Source organism: Balaenoptera musculus, chromosome 7, assembly GCF_009873245.2.
Source record: "Balaenoptera musculus isolate JJ_BM4_2016_0621 chromosome 7, mBalMus1.pri.v3, whole genome shotgun sequence".
NCBI lineage: Eukaryota > Metazoa > Chordata > Mammalia > Artiodactyla > Balaenopteridae > Balaenoptera > Balaenoptera musculus.
This window is the reverse complement of record NC_045791.1, coordinates 2505079-2525503: the sequence shown is the minus strand read 5'-3', so window position 1 is coordinate 2525503 and position 20425 is coordinate 2505079. Positions and strand designations below refer to the sequence as shown.

The following is a 20425-nucleotide window of genomic DNA, read 5'->3' as shown; positions in this document are numbered from 1 at the left end:
ACACAAGGAAACAGATTCTAATATGCTTCCCTTAAGGGAAGTAGTAAATGGAGACATGGGCACTATTAGAGTCCATGTTCCCTTTCCCATGTCTGACATTTCCCAAATTCAAAACAAGTTAGGTTCCTTCAGTCTGGATCCCATCACTTTTATTAAGGAATTTCAGGCCTTCACTATAGCCTCTGACCTGACCTGTCAAGACATTCATGTAGTCCTGACCACTTCTACTCATGAAGAGAAAAACAGGATATGAGCATTAGCCCAAGCTTGGGCAGACGAGGCACAGCTCTGCTTCCAAAACCTGGATGGATGGAGACCTGTTTTGGGCTGGCTAAATGACTCTCTTTGTAACTACACCCTCAATTTTAATCAGACTAGCCTGGAGTGGAATTCCTGGTCAGAGGAAAATAAATATGATGTACAAGAAGCTAATTTCACTTTGTGTTGGGGAAATTCAAGGAAAAATGAGACTAAGAAATATATTAATGAAGACCATATCCCCACAAACAGCTCGGCCCTGGGAACTAAATATGTGGGGATCGGTGTGACCACCGGACACTTAGTTTAACCTACCAGCAAGATTCTCCTCCAAAATATAATATAATTCAGCTAATATTCAGAAATTTGTTATGCCAATTCCCCCCGTCACACTCATAATCAGTCAGAGCCTGGATTCTCCCCTTTATGTACAGATGATTACTTCCTCGGACTTTGGCCTTCCCAATCTAATCCTAGGCCATGGGACCCCAGTCTATTTCCAGAGGAAAACTCCCAAAAGGTCAGGGCCTGGCTCTGGGGACCCACAACGGGGGTATCTTTGAGGGGCACTGGATTTTCATTTCTGTGCAGTAACGGGGTCTATCTGGATCTTCCCACACTTTGAAGGGGCTCCTGCGCAATTAGTGCTGTGGTCCCAGAGGCGACCATTACAAAGGATTTAGCTTCCTCAGGAGGCATTCCCAACCTTGGGTCCTTCCTTAAAGAGGCCTTAAGACCTGTCTGGGAGAGACAAAAATAAACCACTGACTGGACATGCTTACGATAACCCAATTCTTGATAGGCCCAAAATAATACATAGTGTCTTTAGAGGGCTCTTTTGGTTTGCAGGCATACCCCTCTTAGAGAGGAGTGTTCTCAATCTCACCATCATGGACCAGGAATCTTGGAAGGCTACAGTAGCAGCCATTGAGGAAAAGCAGTCAGCCCTAGGCTCTCTGGCCGAGGTGGTTTTACAAAATAGGAGGGTCCTTAATGTTATAACAGCTGAGGCAGGGGTTGTCTGTGCCCTACTAAATTAGATATGTTGCTTAATACCTCTGGCCAGATTGAAGAAAACCTTCAGATTCTAAAGAAAAACATCAAATTAATAGAAGATTTAAAAGAGAGAGCAGGACAGGGCCCCATCTGGCTTTCTAGCCTCCTCTCCTTTGTGGGGATCCAGATATGGACATGGTTATTGCCCTTGTTGGGACCATTAATCCTGATAGCCTTTGTTTTGTTGTTTGGCCCCTGCATTATTAACACATTATCTAAGTTCATCTCCCAACAGGTTCAAAAGATTCAATTCCAGATGGTGCTACAACAAGGGTAACAGCCAGTTGGCACACGGACTACATTGGAACAAGCCTTCTTATCATCCCCTGGACTCTCATCTTTCTCCGTGAATACACCTTGACAGAGCAGGCATCAGGAACCCAGGGTCCTTACGATGCCCCCACCCAGCAGGAAGCAGCCAGAGAGATTGTTGGCTATTCTCCTTACAAAAAGGGTTCCCGAACGCCTGAGAAGGCGCTAGGCAGGTAGGTAGACATGAGCAGGGATCCAATAGGGCCAAAGAATTGGCCCTTTAAATAAAGAGAGGGGGAAATGTGGTGTGCTCCAAGGACAAAGAACAAGATAAACTCAAAGGGCCAATATTGACAGAACAAAGAGTTACAGGACTCCCATCACTCTGTCACAATGCGACCATTGCGATGTCCCAGAGCCCTCCCAAGCACCATGCCCTGTCCCTTTCCCATCCCATGTAAAGAAAGACATTTGCCCTGTTTTTCTCTCGCTCAGCACACTGAAAGTATACGTACTCTGCCCAGTCAGCAGATGACTTACAGGTTCCCTGGCTATAAAAACAGACAAGCAACCCATGCTCATTGTCGACTTTCCCTGACTACCGGGAAGTCAGCACGCTGTTCTTGCAATGACCCTTCTCTTTAATAAACCCTATCTTCCTTACATTCTGCCTTGTGTCTGGAAATTCTTTTCCAACCCGCGCTTGGACCATGACAAAATAATCTGTGAACACCCAAAAGAATTAGCTAATGGAACCCATCTGCCCACAAAATACCAGTTTTGTTGTACTTTAATCTTTAGAGATATAAAGATTCCTAGTGGTAGCCAAGAACTAAAGGAGCAATGCTGTGGTTCGAATAACTAAGCCTTCCCATGTTATCCGTCTATTTTACACAGTTAAGAAGCTTTGCTTTCTACAGAAGTTATATTCTTCAAATGTTGCAGTAAGTCAACTTTTTATAAAAACATCTTAGCAGAGCTCACTTTTGAAGGAAAACCATAGGTAAAGATTTTGTTTAAAGAAAATACTCCTTGACACTTCCTCAAATTTAACTTTATATCTATACTTTCATGTGAGGTGGGTTTTGGAAGTGGTTTTATTTTGTTTTAAATAATGACACCAATAGAGATAACTATTAAATCAACTAGAAAGATCTAAGAAACATGGAAAATGTTGATGGAGAGTAGAAGAATGCCAGGGTAAACAAGATATCTGGTGAACTCTTTCTGCAAGATGGCCATGTGTCAGGTGGGGATGGGCCATGCAACTTAGACCTTGGGAAAGTACAAAGTGAGAGCCATAAGACTGTGAAAGCAAGAGAAGAGAAATCCATGGGGGCAGGTGGGGGAATGGAGTTCTCTTGCATAGGGAAAATGGATGCACCATTGGGTAAGGAGAAGGACCAGTGTAGACTTCTTGTAATTCTCTGGCCCTTTCACTAACGTCTCTCATCTAATCGTCAGGTTGGGTTGCACAAATTGCAGGACTGTGGCCTTGTTGATATGACCTCTTATCTCTTCTAGAGGTGTTTCTCAGGTAACAGTTTGAAGATCTGATTATTAAGTATGATAGAGATGATGCTACCCACCCTGTTCTCTATCCCTTCTAATGTTAAACCTGGAGGGGCTGAGGACCCATGGCACTGAGATGTATCTCTCTCTCTCTCCCTCTCCGTTCTCCTCACCCTCTCCTCCAGAAAACTATCCCTCTCAGCCCTCACCAGCATCTGGGAACAAGCTTTGAAACTTTCCCTTCCAGACAATGATGTCACTTGAAAAGTCTATCAACAAGACTACCCCAAAAATTAGACTCACCAATATCAAGATGAACACCAGGGACAAATGAATTGAGAAAGAACATGATGATAACAAATCCCAACACTGTCAGGCATTTGGCGAGCAGAATCTTGTCTGATATCCTGTGCTGTGAGAGAGGAAAACACAACTCATTTACTCAGTGTAATCTGATTTCTGCAATGGGTCCACAATCCTACGTGATTTGAATCACTACAAATTTCTCCTTATGATGAAAAATATATCATCTTGAACTTGAAAGATAAGATCATGTGTTACAAGGAAAACTGTACAGATTCAAGATTAGAACATTCAAAATCTTGAAATCAAAATCTATGAAAAATAAACATAAAAAATTTAAAATATAGTACAATCCTTTTATATGACACCTGACTAAATACATTTTCAATATGACACAGAGATGCTAAGCTGTTCCCAGCCCCACTGCCAGCATTAGATAAGATAAAGCCATTGGGGAGCCAACACATTAACCTCCAGGGACCTGGCCCTTCAAGACACATGCATTTCCACAGGTACTGTGCGTTCATAGCCTTCTAGTTTAACTTTCCCTCTATTATGCAAATCTCTGCTCATGTGGTACTGAGGTTAAAATGTTCTTGCAATAACAGGACTTCTGCTGAATGCACTTAGCAGTCCCCTAGTCACCAGATGACACATATGGGATCCTGCCCCAGGCATTCAGGGGGTGAGGGGAGGTACTCTGCAGCACCCTCATTAACCTTGGAGTTGCAGACCTCCTTCCATTGGGCCTGAGCCACAGGGCAAGATAGGGCAAGGTCCCCAAAGGGTGCTGTGCTGTGTGGGACTGGGGCAGGGAGTGAGGTCCCAAGAAGCACACACATCTAACTAGGCCCCTGTGTGAATCACACTCCACGGTGTGAACCAACAACTGCACTATGTCCTTTCCTCAGTGTGGTCCCACCAGCACCTCTGTCTGTTAGTCTATGCCTAGGATATCCAGGTCTAGATGTAAATATAGATAAGGCTATATAAATAATAGATCTAGGTATAGGTATGGGTAGATATAGACAGAGCTATGGGTAAGATATGGGTGTAGATAAAGATATAGATGTAGACATAGATAAGGGTATAGACAGGGGTATAGACATGGACATGGACATAGACACAGACATGAGTATGGGTGTAGGTATAGGTAGAGTTAGAGATAGGTTTTCTCTCTTGATTTCTCTGGTCACGCAGTTAAAGCTGATGCCATAAAAACCACAAGCATATCCCTCTGTGTCACAGTGACTCTGGCAGCAGCCCCTGGTCCCCTGCTCACAGGCCGTGGGGGCTGCCTTGGGAGCTCCTGTCTTCCTTCCCCACCCACTGCCAAGGCTTGGCCAGCCCCCACTCATCTTCCCCTTCCCCTGCCCCACCAAGGAAGCCAATTTTGCTAGATGAGTCGGTGATGGAGAATCAGGAAGAAAGGGGCATGGCACCTCCCTGGGCCAGGTTAACCACAGAAACTGGGTATTACCATGGCCGACTCCAGGATTGGAAATGGAGAGAGCAGGGAGTTCAAAGAATATTCCAGTGTCGCTCGGCTGGTATAAGATGATCGAAGTTTGTACTTTGTTATTTTGGGGTGTCTGTCAAATTTTATCCTTTGGTTATCTGAGGTCATCAAAGTGAGAAGTCTGAGAAACAATGCGGGGGTAGTGCCCAGCTCCCCGGTCCTTGTCCACCAGGTACACAGAGAGGTACACAGTCTCATCCCTAACTTACAGACAGAACTACTAGAAAAGGTGGGCAGGGTCTGTTTAGGCCTGGGGCCAGAAAAATGTCATAGCCACACCCATCTTCCCTAACCCTGACCATGTGAGTGGGACAGATGCTGGGAAGACAGACTCAAAGAATATGTTACCTACCGGGTCCCAATGTCTAAATTTCCTTTAGCGAAGGACAAAATGTTCCTATCATAATTAGAGAGTGGGTATTCAACCTCTCCCGAGGAAAGAAACTACCCAGATTTGAAATTTCATGAAGATATAAATGACTTCTAGCAGATCTTGAGCTGGGAGAGGGGCACTATGTGTCCTCAGGTGGGCTGAGAAATTCCACCAAGGTGGGAAAGTGAGCAAAAGAGCCCAAAATGAGTTTTGCCTCCCAAAGTCAGAGCCGTACAACAGAAGACATACACTCCATCTCTGCCCGAAAAGGTGTTCCATCTCAAGCAGCACGCCTCCCTTGTCTTGGCCTCCATCTCCTCACCCGCACAATGGGAACCACAGACTTGCCTTTCAGGGTCAGGGGGAGTTGAGAGCCAGCCAACCACAGAAAACGCTGCCCTATCTTAAAGGGAACATAAAAAGTTTACCTTTTAAATTCCTGGACAAAATAAGCCTACCATGTCTGGAAAATTATCTTTCCCATTAATTCCTGGAAATAATTTATGTCGTGTGTACAACTACAGGAATAAAAGAAAGATGACTTTCAGTTGCAACTTCACATGAAGCAAGGAAAAGGAATCTACTCTGTTCTTCAAGAAATCCCTGAGAAAAGAAACCACAATACCTTTCTTTGTAGCTCCTGGATATTGGTCTCCCAATTTTTATCTTCCTGTGAGATCTGTCTAAAAGAGAAAAGGGCAGACATCATTTTCCCGGTGGCATGGAGCGATGAGGCCAGCAAGGTGGCATTCGGCAGTGGCACACAGCATGGTCCCCTGGACTGGATGCCGTCCACAGTGTGACGCCAGGTGCGGCCACAGAATGGGGCAGGCCTCGTGGTGTAAGGAGCCGGGTAGAACTGGGTTCATGAATTGGAAAAGATGCTCACTCTAGATTCCCAAGGAAAAGTAATACATGAAATGACCGGACTGTTCAATGAGGCATGTGCGAGCATAGCACAGGAAACATCAGAAGAACACTGGCCAGAATGTCAACAGGGGAATGAGACAGTAAGCCACCTTGGTTTTCCTCTTTTTACTTCTTAATATTCTGAATTTTTTTTCAAAATGAGGATGTGTTATATTTATAATTTAATTAAAGGAAAAAACAGTAAAAGAAATGCCACTTGCTTTAGTGGTGATTTTTATCAATTGGAAATCTACTTTGAAGCACTTATGTCTTCTTCCTTCCCCCTCTGGTCATGGTACCCGCCCATCTCTATTTCCATTTCAGTCAGCTCTATTTGTTCCAACTTGCCTTTCTTTTTTAACCTTTCCTATCAACTCATCTTTTCTTTTCTGCTTTATTTCCTCCCTCATCAGTTAGGAAAACGAAGCTGTGTGGTGGAGAATTTAGTCTTCATGAGCACGCACGTGTCATAGTGTCAATGGAGGTCGACCACACAGCCAGTACAGACTCTAAAGGAAATCACAGCAGACCCAAGTGAATGGTTCTAAGGACAATTTTTTAAAATAAAATGTAGAAACAAGACCTGAAGAGTTAGCACATGCCTTAGATCACCCTCATTCCTATCTGCTTCCAGTGACTGTGTGGCCTTACAAAGCCACTGCCCTCTCTGGGCCTCAGTTTCCCTTTCTGTGATCAAAACAGGATGAGTTGATGGAAACTTGGTGAATTCTTCACATTTTAACCCTGAGATACACTGACTGTGTCTTAACATCCATACCAGATGGAACACGTTGAAACTTGAAGGCCAGTAGATTAAATACATTCAGGGTAATTTACTCCTGCACCTTTAATTTACAAAGTTTTTCCTTTTAAGATCCATGCCTGTTGTTGAAGTTGGCCACTTTGTCCCCAGCCTGCAACTCAGGGCCTTCCAGTAGCCTGGGGACACCAGGTCCTGCTTCTCCAGTGTCACAGGATACAGGTAGGTCCTGAGATGAGATGGAGCTGAGGACGCTGAGACAGTGCTTCACACTGGGCTGCATCTCTAGACAGAGTGAGTCTCTACATACTCGCCTGTGGCCTTCTCCCCCCACTCTCAGACCAGGCTGCAGCCACACTAGACGGCCCTCAGAGGTTGGCACTGGCACTGCACCCAGCTCCTGTCCTCAGTCTGCTTGCCTGCTCTCTGGGAACACAGGGCTGGCCTCAGCAAACTGCAACAGGTAAGATCATTCTCACTACCTTCACAAGGACTCACATTTCCCCTTGCCGTGACAGACTTCTCATCTCCACCCAGTTCTCAACCCTACTGCAGGAATGCTTCCACAACCCTGAGGAGTGAGCAAGCTCTCGCTCTTTCTGTCAGTACTTCCAGCGTAAAGACAGGTTGGAACTCAGCACCTCATCCGAGTGGGGAGGAAAAACTCAGCACCTCACTGTTACTGTTAGGTCTCAGCTTTGATTAAAAACAAACTCAAGGGACTTCTCTGGTGGTCCAGTGGTTAAGATTCACGCTCCAATGCAGGGGGCCCTGGTTCAATCCCTAGTCAGGGAACTAATTTCTTACATGCCTTAAGGTGGCCCAAAAAAAAAAAAAAAACTCCAAGAAATTAATTGAGCAGGACTTAGGTATTCTTCGAGCTCCTGGCAAATCAACTACTGGGAGAATATTTTGTTAGATTAGTTTGTTATATTAATTGTTTTTTATTTTTATTATGCAATGTGTTAGGTGTGAAGTGTGACAGGCAGTAGTTGAGTGTGAACTCAATCCCTGGCATCACTCTTTCCTAGGTGTATAACCCTGGGCAAGTTGCTCAAATTCTCTGAGCCTCAGTTTTCCCATCCTTAAGGTGGGGCTAATATCAGCACACATTCCAGAGAGCTAAGTGAGGGTTAAATAAAATACTGCACCAAAACAGGCTTAGCACAGTATATGGCCCCCCAAACTTACTTAGTAGCATGCAGCTAGTGTTACTCTTTCGCAGTACCATGGGGTACTCTTCACAATCACTTTAGCTCACATTTTGCACATGACATTTGGACAGTCTTAGGGTGGTCATAAATAGGTTGTTGATACAATCCAACCATTGAGTATAACTGGTAAAGATAAGAACCACTGCTGTAAACCAAGAGTGATCTGAGCAGGGCCTGGCTTGATACCTGTGGAAGCTGTGCAGCCTTCGGGCCAGCAAGCGCTCCAGCGCCAGCACCTTCCCCAGGAGCAGACCTCGAACTGCTGTCTCCTCACGGCTGGCTGGGCTGATGCGCTGTGCAGTAAGGCGCCAGACATGGATCTCATGCTTCAGTTCTGCAGGAAAGGAAAGCCGAGGCTTCATTCTCCCGCAATCTCAGACGCCAGCACCTACTCCCCTCAGCACCCTCCAAGAACAGAAAACACACACCCGTGATGCAGATCTCCAAGGGTCAAACCAAAGCAGTGGCTTCTTAGCTTTCATGTTATTAGGAGAGAACCAGAAGACAAAGCTGACTTTTAAAAATTACAGTAGATGCAAAGATAATTTCAACTCTTTGGGTGAAGAATAAATTCTTGAATAGGCATATCAAAGCTAGCACCCAACAAACTTTTTCCCTCCCAAGAAATTACTTCTTGGAGCCAGTAGTTCAGATCTCAGTTCAAAATCCAGACATTGCCCAATCTTTGAAACAGATCTAGTACACATCGGAAATAAATACAATTGTAGTAGGTGGTGCCTGGTCTCCCCAGTAGGGCATTTGGTAAGAGTAGGAGATGGGGAGAGCCCTCCCTCCTGACCAGGCCCCCAAGTTGAGCTTGCGTCTACGAAAGGACACAAAGGAGAGAAATGTAGACAAATTTATGCACTTCTGAAATTAACAGAATGAGGCAAATTTTCACCCATCAATGAATTTAAACCCCTTCTGATAGAGAAGAGAAAAATGAATTGTCAATTCATTGGCTCCTAAAATACTAGACTATCTTATGAAATTTTACTTTTAACCTCTAGTTTACTGTTAAAGATACTACATAAATTTCTCAAAATATCCACTAAAAGAATATAAGGAAGCACAGTATTTTCATGAGTCACCTCTCATGTACAGTGCACTATACTACTTATCTTAAAAATTCAAGATGAAATTAAAAGAACACACACTTTCAAGCAGGATTAGAGCAGTTGACAATAGCTCAGAGCAGAGTCAAGGCAAGGCAATTCTCCAAAGACCTGTGAAGCAGTGCACAAGTCTGGGTTCAATGACAAGGAAAATGCCACCGTGGTTTTCTCTAAAGGGTCAGCCTTTCAAAGATGAAAACTTTTTAGAATGAAGATAAGTAAAGTGCTTCCATTCAGTACATATTGATTCTTTGTAGCTTGCTAAAACAGAAGAAACTTGGGTATAATCTGAAAGCCTCTACAGAGAAACAGATCCATAATTCCCTCAATAAACATAATTCACACCTCCATAATTCACACCTCATTAAACAACCTGTGAGGTTATGATAATATAAAAAGGAGGAGGTGGAGGAAGAGGATAAAAACATATGAACTAGGCTTCTGAAATGCTGAACACACACACACACACACACAAATGCCGCACTGGGACAGGAATGGGGGGGCAAGGTGGTGCAGCAGCTTCAGAGAAGGTGCAGACAGTGCCATTATTTCGTCCAATGCTCTGAACTTCATTATATAGTGGATATCATTCAAAGCCCTCCCTAAAGTATCAGAGACTTTTAGCCATTCTTTCAAGCCATACTAGTGACTGCCACTCTCTCAAGCAGCTGACCAACTTTGAGGAGCTACACAGGAGTGTTGCTCAGCTCAGCTCCCAGGCCAGCCTATGGGAGCCTCCCACCTCTGTGTTTGGAGAAGCAGAAACTGTGAATCCGACCTTCCAGGTCCCCAGGGCTCCTTTCCACAGGTGTCTTCTCCAGCGTCACCCTCAGCCCCTCACGCACACCCAGAGCCTAGCTGTCTTCTAGCCCATCAAATCAAACAGGACGGGCTACTCTCCTCAGATCAACCCATGGGTTAATGCTCAAGTAGTGCACTTTCATTTTTCTAGTTGTGGATGAAATAAATATATCATCGATCATGGGAAATTTTGGTTGAGAGCGATTTTGTCCAGGAGAAGGGAGCTCACTGCTTGCACCCAGAGCTCAGTTTAGCCAAGCATCCACTCCTTGGCTCCCAGGCTTCCTCTGTACCTCCTCTGCCATTTCCCCACCCTGTCTCTGCTGAGCTCTAAGACTGTGAACTCAATCAGCTACTTGATATTGCCCTCTGAACCTTGTGCTACAAGATTCACAGATAAACATTCCATCTTCCCCCACAGAACTCTCTCTTCCCTCACTGTCTTAGTTCTTATATGACATCATTAATCTTCCAGGTATATGAACCTGAAATGTCATTTTGGTCTTATCAATGTCATTCTCCTCTACATTTCTGCACTGAACATGTAATAGGTGTCAGACACCATGCTAGATGTTAAAGGAGAAGAATAAATTGACAAGATATAAGACAGGCCTCCAACAAGCTAGACAGAGAAATAAGATACATCATAAATGAACATGAGCTAAGGCAGTACTAGGCCACAAGAGCAGTTCAGGATATGATGGTGTGGGTCTTGCAGGATCCACTTGTTCCTGACTCAGGTCACCACCTTATCCAGGCTTCATCTCCTCACATTTGCCAATTCTGATTGCTGCTCCTCAGTAACCTTTGACTGAAGCCACTTCCTGACAACCCAACCCTGGTTAATCATAAAACACTGTTTGCCCTATCTATCTATCTATCTATCTATCATCTATAGAAACTGTCTATATATCTATTTATCTATCTATAGATAAATACAGTGAGATAGATATATAGAAACAAGGAATCTATGTTCCTATTTATCTATCTTCTACCTATCTAGGCTGATCCATCTAAGAAAACAGATGATAGATAGATAGATAGATAGATAGATAGATAGATAGATAGATAGATAGATAGATAGATGATAGATAGCTTCCTTCTTTCAAATAGACCATTGTTCCCCATGACCTGCAAAGATCTTTAGGGAAGACTCAAGATCCTCAAATGGTGAGCTCTGATCCCACTGTATAAGTTTTAGCTCTTGCTTTTAGCCCTGACCAGGACACATCATCAGATGTCTCATCTCTACCTCTCTGATTACCACCAGCCCCTATCTTTCCAAGCTTCTCAACCACCCTCTTGTGGCATTACTTGTGGTTGCCGTATACATGTTACAAACAGGCAAAGACATTACCATGTGGGATGTGTTCTCTCACAGGAGGTGGTGGCTGCCAGGAGCCTAGAGGAGGGTCACCTGGCTCTAATTCAGGAGTCTCAGGGGAAGACACCTAGGCCAGGAGTTGAGAAATGGAATTATACTACTGTAAGATTCTTATACTTTATGTTAAGTGGTATAATATCACTTGAAGTTAGTGATATAATTATAACTAAAATCACAATTAGAAAATGTGACATGATGATACACTTAAATTCAACCATATCACTAATCAAGTTAAATTTCAATGATCTAAACATATCAATTAAAAGACAGATTATTAGATTGGATAAAAAAGCAAGACCCAACTATAAGCTATTTGCAAGAAATGCACTTTAAATATAAAGACACAAAAAGGTTAAAAGTAAAAGGATGATAAAAATATACCACACTAACAGTAGTAAAGAGAAAGCTGGAATTGTTACATTAAGATCAAATTAGTTTTCAGAGCAATAATATTACTATGGATAGGGAAGGGTACTTCATAATGATAAAGGTGTTAATTCTTCAAGAGGACATAATAACCCTAAATGTTTATGTACCTTAGTAACAAAATTTTGAAATATGTAAAGCAAAAAATCAGAGAATTGCAAAGATAAATAGACAAATCCACAGTCTTAATCAGAGATTTCTATATCCACCTCTCAATAATTGATAGACAAGTGGACAGAAAATCAGCAAGAATATGGATGACCTGAATAACGTTATCAGTCAACTTGACCTAATTGTTCATATTGACATAACTCCAACCAACAACAGCAGAATACATATTCTTTTCTAGTGCAAATAGAATATTTATAAGAATAGGCCACATTCTACCATAAAACAGGTTTCAATCCATTCAAAAGGATTCAAGTTTTACAAAATATATTCTCTGACCACTATGAAATTAAATTTGGTAACTGCAAAAATCCCCAAATTTGGTGTAGGTAAATACATCTAAAATATCCAAGGATCAAAGAAGAAATCAAAATGGAAATTAGAAAGTAATTTGAATTGAAGGGAAATAAAGCAAAACATATCAAAATTGGTGGGAGACCACTATTTAGAAGGAAATTTAGAGCACTAAATACCTATACTCGAAAATAAGATATATATAAAACCAATAACCTCAACCTTCGCATAAAGAAACTAGTAAAAGAAGAATAAATAAATAAACCCAAAGTAAGCAGGAGAAAATAAATAATAAATATCAGAGTATAAATCATTAAAAGAGAAAAAATGTAGAAAAAATCTATATAATCAAAAGCTGGTTGAGATCAATAACATTGATAAACCTCTAGACAGACCAATCAGAAAAAAAGTGAAGACATAAATCCAATATCAGGAATGAGAGAGGTTCCTTTACCAAAAATTCTATGGCCATTACATAACCCTCCCAGACTTCAGACAATACTACAAAGCTACAGTAATCAAAACAGCATGATATTGGCACAGAAACAGACATACAGCTCAATGGAACAGAATAGAGAGCCAGAAATAAGCCCAAACACCTATGGTCAGTTCATCTACAACAAAACAGGCAAGAATATACAATGGAGAAAAGACAGTCTCTTCAGCAAGTGGTGTTGGGAAAGCTGGACAGCCTCATGTAAATCAATGAAATTAGAACACTCCTTCACACCATACACAAAAATAAACTCAAAATGGTTTAAAGACCTAAATATAAGACATGACACCATAAACTCCTAGAAGAGAACATAGGTGAAACTTCTTGGACATAAATCATAGCAATACTTTCTTAAATCAGTTTACCAAGGAAAAGAAATAAAAGCAAAGATAAACAAATGGGACCTAACCAAACATAAAAGTTTTTGCACAGCAAAGGAAACTATCAACAAAATGAAAGACAACCTACAGAATGGGGGAAAATATTTGCAAATGATGCAACTGACAAGAGATATTAATCCAAAATATACAAACAGCTCATACAACCCAATATCAAAAAACAAACAACCCAATCAAAAAATTGGCAGAAGACCTAAATAGGTATTTCTCCAAAGAAGACACACAGATGGCCATCAGGCACATGAAATGATGCTCAGTGTCACCAATTATTAGAGAAACGCAAATCAAAACTACAATGAGGTTCCACATCACACCAGTCAGAATGGCCATCATTAAAAAGTCTACAAATAATAAATGCTGGAGAGGGTGTGTAGAAAAGGGAACCCTCCTACACTGTTGGTGGGAATGTAAATTGGTGCAGCCACTATGGAGAACATTATGGAGGTTCCTTGAAAAACCAAAAATAAGGTTACCATATGATCCAGCAATTCCACGCTTGGGCACATATCCAGAAAAGATGAAAATTCTAATTCAAAAAGATACATGCACTCCAATGTTCACAGCAACACTGTTTACAATAACCAAGACATGGAAACAATCCAAGTGCCCATCAATAGATGATTGGTTGGAAGATGTGGTGTATATACACAATGGAATATTATTCATCCATAAAAAGAATGAAATATTGCCATTTGCAGCAACATGAAACATGGACGTAGAGAATATCATACTAAGTGAAGTAAGTCAAACAAAGAAAGACAAGTATTATAGGATATCACTTATACTTGGAATCTAAAAAATAACAAAAATTAACCTATATACAAAACAGAAACAGACTCACAGACATAGAAAATAAACTTATGTTTACCAAAGGGGAAAAGGAAGGGGAGGCATAAATTAGGAGTATAGGATTAATGTATACAAAATATGATGCATAAAACAGATAAGCAACAAGGATTTACTGTATAACACAGGGAACTATACTCAATATCTTATAATAACCTAATAGAAAATAATCTGAAAAAAATATATATATATAACTGAATCACTTTGTTGTACACCTAAAACTAACACAATATTGCAAATCAACTATACTTCAATTTAAAAAGTTCTATAGCCATTAAAAGGATAAAGAAAAACAATTATGAACAATTTTAGAATAATTCTTTCAACAACTGAGGTATGATGGACAAATTCCTTTAAAGACATAAACCACAAGTGAGCACTCAAGAAGAAATAGACAACCTTAATAGCTAGCCCTATATCTATTAAAGATTGAATATGTAGTTAAAAACTAGAAGGAAGGAAAGAAAGGAAGGGAGGGAAGGAGGGAGGGAGGGAGGTCCAAGCCTTTAAATATCCTGGCAAACATTTAAGGAAAAAAGTAGTAGCAATTTTACACCATCTCTTCCCAAAAACTGAAGAGGGTATACTTCTATATTCATCCTTTGAGGACAGCAAAAAATAGACATTTCAAGAGAAGACACTACACACCAATATCCCTATTGTACAAAGATATAAAAATTCTATATAAAATATTAGGAAGAAGCAGCATGAGGTGATATTTGGTGACCAGAGGGGCAGACTCTGGTGATTATTTGTGCTTTTCAACAAATAAGTCAAATTCTCTCCCATTCTGATCACTTGGCAGGCTGACTCATCCCGGCCCCTGCAACTGGTGAGGCCTGGTGACAGTCAGGATGAACTGTGTCATTCAGTGGAGGAGTGGAACATGTGGTTCTCTCTGTATGATGACCAGCAGCTCAGGGCTCTGAGAACTATTGACCAGGAAGGCACTGCCAGCCCACAGTGGGCATGAGGTCAAAGTGAGGAAGAGTCACTGAGATTTCAGGGTTACTTTTTACTGCAGCATAACCAAGCATCTGACAGATGCTCTGGACACACCAAAGACCTGCTGAACCCAAATCTCTGGGGTGGGGCTTAGTAATCTGTAGTTATACCAAGCACCCCAAAATTGGAGACCCCTATACCCAACAGTGGCTCAGAGTGATTGCTCTGGCTCTGCACAGCTCACCGTGTGCTGATTTACAGCCTGTCTTGGCATTGCCATAGGGTTTCAGCATTATCCATGTCCCAACCATACCCTCCCCCTTCCCTCGAAGTTTTCCTCAGCTCCTTACTCTGGAAGAGTGGAGGAGTCAATTACACAGATTTGTTTCTATACTTCCAAATCAGTATATCTAAATTAATCTCAAGATAAGACTCTCCAGAAGAGCTTATTCACAGCATAGATTTCCTGGGGGTGGCCCTGGTAACCTGTATATATAACAGTCATTCCCGAGTCATTCTGATCACCAGGGCAGTTGAGGGATGTTGGGGAGAGGGGCAGCTGTGCCCACACAAGCTTCTAGAGACAGATTAGCCATTGTAATTGATTATAGTCTCCTTAGCTATCCATTGGTATGATCCTTTCCATTAGAAAACTAAACCTAAAAATTAAGTTACCCCACTTTACATATACTAGTTGATGATAAAACATTTTGAACACCTCTAACTGGTTGCTATGGGTTGAATAGTGTCCGCCCAAAATTGATGTGTTGAAGTCCTAACCCCCAGTACATCAGAATGTGACCTTATTTGAAAATAGGGTCATTGCAGATGTAATTAGTTAAGGTGAGGTCATTAGAATGGCCCCAAATCCAAGATGACTGGTGTCCTTACAAATGGAGAAATGTGGACACAGACACACACAGGGAGAATGCCATGTGAACATGAATACAGCCATCTAAAAGCTAAGGAGACAGGCCTGGAACAGATCCTTCCTCACAGCCAATCAATCCATGATTTTGGAATTCCAGCCTCCAGAACTATGAGGCAATAAGCCACAATAGGTGGCTTATTAACTTAACTTCTATGGAAATAAACCATCTTTTGTTTAAGCCACCCAGTCTGTGGTACTTTGTTGTAGCAGCCCTAGCAAATTAATACACTGGTCAATGAGAAACGTGGATCAAGGTACCTCATTGCAAGAAGTATCTATTTTAAAATAAAAAGCAAACGTTGATTAAAATTTTCTTCAAAACAGAGAAGTAATGGAATCATTTGCAGTGGTCCCCTCTGTTACCAAGGCAACCTGCACAGTGTCTTGCACTGGGCCTGGCCAAGAAGAGGCTGGCTGTTTCCCAAATAGTCTATTGCTTCTAATCTATCCTGACCAGTAATGCTGTCAATAAAACATCTACTAAAAATTTTAAGTGAGGAAAATGCAAAACCATAAGATGGCCACGAGCCCTATTCCTCCTGGCCACTGCCTTGTCAATATGATCTTGATCGACACAGTATTTTATCCCCTGTGCTGGATTATGTTGCCTTTTTTTTTTTTAAACAGCTCCTGTTTATTTATTTATTTTTATTTATTTATTTAATTTATGGCTGTGTTGGGTCTTCGTTTCTGTGCGAGGGCTTTCTCTAGTTGCGGCAAGCGGGGGCCACTCTTCATCGCAGTGCGCGGGCCTCTCACTATCGCGGCCTCTCTTGTTGTGGAGCACAGGCTCCAGATGCGCAGGCTCAGTAGTTGTGGCTCACAGGCCTAGTTGCTCCGTGGCATGTGGGATCCTCCCGGACCAGGGCTCGAACCCGTGTCCCTTGCATTGGCAGGCAGATTCTCAACAACTGCGCCACCAGGGAAGCCCTGTTGCCATTTTTGTAATCACATTTAGTTTCAAACTACAACATATTAGAACAGTACAGTCTATATGCTATGCTATTTGTATTGTATACACATGGTTTAATGCTGTCATGACATGCAAACTGTATACAGTGGACATTGCTTCCCACATTTCACTCTATAGAAAACTAAAGAGGCACAGCTCATGGATTTAAAGCCCCTGAAAGCACACTGCGTACCAGGAGGCAGACAGGGACATGCTAGTGTGCAGCATCCCAATGACTGATGCCTCCCTGATATTCTACAGGTGATTAACCTCCTACCTTTTCGTGGCAACTTCCCCCAGAAAAAATAGTATTGTGGCAGTAAACTCTGAGGCTATATGAGGAGGTACTTCCACTCACCAACAATCTCACTGGGTTCCTTGTTATACAGCTTTTTGTTCCAGTAAAGTAGTCTGAGGAGTGGAAAGGAGAACAATAGAACGAAGCAAATCCCAGCAAACATGTGTGCGGTGAACCCAGCGAAGTCCAGACCCTAGAAACAGGAAAGGAGAAGTGAAACCACAGACGGGCCTTCCAGCAGCACAGGTGCAGCCCCATGGCAGGGTCCAGGGAGGGCTGAGCTCGAGGGCCGTGGAACCTAGCACAAAGCCCACAGAACAGGTACTCTTCACCATGATTTTGAAAACATTCAGGATTTGTTTCTTTCACATTGAAAAACCAGTTATTATCTGAATAACAAGCAAACTTGGGAGGAAACAAAAACAGGTCATCACATCTAATCCCAACCTTAGCTGTGTCTACTTCATCACTGGACTAACTCGTCCCCCAGGATCCGGTGAAACAGGACTGAGGGGGACAAAACATACAACTATCACTACTATAGAGAAAATAGATAACAAACAAGGACCTACTGTTATAGCACAGGGAACTATACTCAATAATTTGTAATAACCTATAAAGGAAAAGAATCTGAAAAAAATAGATGTATATGTAAGTATAACTGAATCACTTTGCTGTACACCTGAAACTAACACAACGTTGTAAATGAACTATGCTTCAATTAAAAAAAAAAAAAAAAGACTATGGGGCAATGTTCTCCCATTTGAAGGTAAATTGGCTTTTAAAAATGTTTCACTTAAGTCACTGCCATCAATTTGAAAGAGCACTGTCATGCCTGGAAAGCACTGTCTTCCCAAGATCACTCAGTGGCCAGGACTGAAGCCCACCAGGGTGTCCCAACCAGCCTCAAGGGTCCTAGGCAGGAGCACTCTCCTTCCCCTCACACTTCCTTTGCCTGTCTGTGGGCTATTTTCCACGGTCAGCTGCTGAGAACATCTTTGTTGTTGGATGAAATCCCTGCTAGGTAAATTTGTTAGGGAATAAGTCACCAACAATATTGGTCAGTTTTGTCCTTTTGTTTACACTGTGCTTAAACCTTCAGCAAATACATGCCCTCTGAGCTCCTTGCAGGACAGATGAGGCTGCTGTCCCCACGAAGCAGGCTGTGAGAATCAGCTTCTTACTGGCAAGAACTCCAGGTCTTTTCTGTAGTGTTCATGGACTACTGATGCCACAAAAAGGGGTCAGAGGCACAATGACAAAGCATTGGGGGGTGACCCCCAGGCAGGAGGGACCATGGGGATAGGGAGAGTAGGTCGAGGGGACATTAGTGACCACCTTGAGAGACCATGCCCTAGGCAGCAGTCAGGAAGACCACCTTCTAAAGGCCTGAGCTGGAAGGAGTGATTTCAATTATATTATTTGTTCTTTATTAAAATTTACTTATTTGTCCCCCTCATTTCTGGAGAAGATCTGAAACCACTTATAACATTGCTAAAGATACGACACAACTTAGAAGCCATTATCAGTAAGTTGTGTCAAAATTTAGGCTTGCCAGTGTGCAATGATCTGAAGTTCTTATTCTCTTGCAGTTTACCTGCACATCCAAAGGTTGCCCTCGAAAACAGCATATGAATAACATATGAGGTTATATGAGGTTAATCACATACAGACAGCAGGGAGACCTACGAAGATGTGGGACTCATGGCATGCTTTTAATTGCCATATAAGAATTCACCGCTTTTCTGGTAGTTCTTCAACAAGGATATTACCTTGGACTTTGTGTTTATCTATAGAATGCATGCCCCAAATACCTGGTTTATAAAAGGTCCAAGACACTTTTAGGGGCCCCTGAAAATCATTTAGTTTCTTCTAAAAACAGAAACAAAACAGAAAACCTTTTGAGTCAAAGAATATGGCTTAAAATATAATATTAATATAATATTAACGTATTTTTCTGTATATGAATTCAGTCACGAATGTAATGTAAATGTAATTAATATTACAAGTAATGTAATAACATAATTAATGTAAATGTAATTAATATTTTTTGGAGGGAGGAGAGCATGAAGGCAGAAGTACTTACATCCTGAGTAATTCTGGGTCCCTTTGGGACACAATACAGGTATCCCCCACTTTTTCAGATTTCGCTTTATGCCACTTTGCTTTTACAAAAGACCTACATTAGCACCTGTTTTCGCTAAGAAAGAAATCTGAGGAGGATTTTCACTTTTATGAAGACAGGTGATTGCTCTTTTAACTTTATGCCATTTTGGCTTCCGAAAGGTTTCATAGGAAAGCTCTATTTTCGGATAGTGGGGAAAACCTGTAACAAAGCTACAAAGTAACAAAACCACCCACTATCATACTTACATCAGTGCAGTGCTTAAATGCAGCCCTTTCTTGCAAGGTGCTGGTTCTGTTTCTTCCCTCTCCGCCTTGTTTTGTACTGTTTTGGTTTTGAAGCATGCCCCAAGGGCAGAGCAGCCTGGTGGGAAAGCCACGAGGAAGGTCCCAGCGGTGCACGGCACAGGGGCCTGATGGGAAAGGCCTGAAGAATGTCCTAGTGCACAGTAGGAAATGCCTTCCAATGATGTGTGAGATGCCATTCAGAAGCAGAGGGTACATGGTTCCCCTAAAGACTTCTCTAGGGCTGTTTAAAAGGTGGTTGAGGGAGGAGCTTCAAGAAGGCAGAAGAGTAAGACGCGGAGATCACCTTCCTCCCCACAAATACATCAGAAATACATCTACATGTGCAACAATTCCTACAAAACCCCTACTGAATGCTGGCAGAAGACCTCAGACCTCCCAAAAGGCAAGAAATTCCCCCACGTACCTGGGTAGAGCAAAAAAGAAAAAAGAAAAAACAGAGACAAAAGAATAGGGACGGGACCTGCACCAGTGGGAGGGAGCTGTGAAGGAGGAAAGGTTTCCACACACTAGGAAGCCCCTCCGTGGGTGGAGACTGTGGGTGGTGGAGGGGGGAAGCTTTGGGGCCACAGAGGAGAGCACAGCAACAGGGGTGCGGAGGGCAAAGCGGAGAGATTCCCGCACAGAGGATCAGTGCCGAGCAGCACTCACCAGCCCAAGAGGCTTGTCTGCTCACCGGCCGGGGCGGGCGGGGGCTGGGAGCTGAGGCTCGGGCTTCGATCGGATTGCAGGGAGAGGACTGGGGTTGGCGGCGTGAACACAGCCTGAAAGGGTTAGTGAACCAC

The 20425-nt window shown here is 42.3% G+C and overlaps 1 protein-coding gene across 8 annotated transcripts in view; it reads right to left on the bottom strand.

Annotated features, from left to right (window-relative positions):
* OCA2 (OCA2 melanosomal transmembrane protein) overlaps positions 1-20425 on the bottom strand; it is a 279721-nt gene that overhangs the window by 111132 nt on the left and 148164 nt on the right. For 7 of the 8 annotated variants that reach the window (XM_036859038.1, XM_036859037.1, XM_036859035.1 and 4 more), the window contains 4 exons: positions 17271-17403; positions 8343-8490; positions 5899-5956; positions 3382-3490 (listed from right to left, as the gene is read on the bottom strand). In XM_036859038.1, the coding sequence (XP_036714933.1) occupies positions 3382-3490; positions 5899-5956; positions 8343-8490; positions 17271-17403 (448 nt within the window). Of the gene's footprint in view, positions 1-3381; positions 3491-5898; positions 5957-8342; positions 8491-11429; positions 11524-17270; positions 17404-20425 lie in introns of all 8 variants that reach the window. The other variant, XM_036859042.1, reaches the window with a different exon arrangement.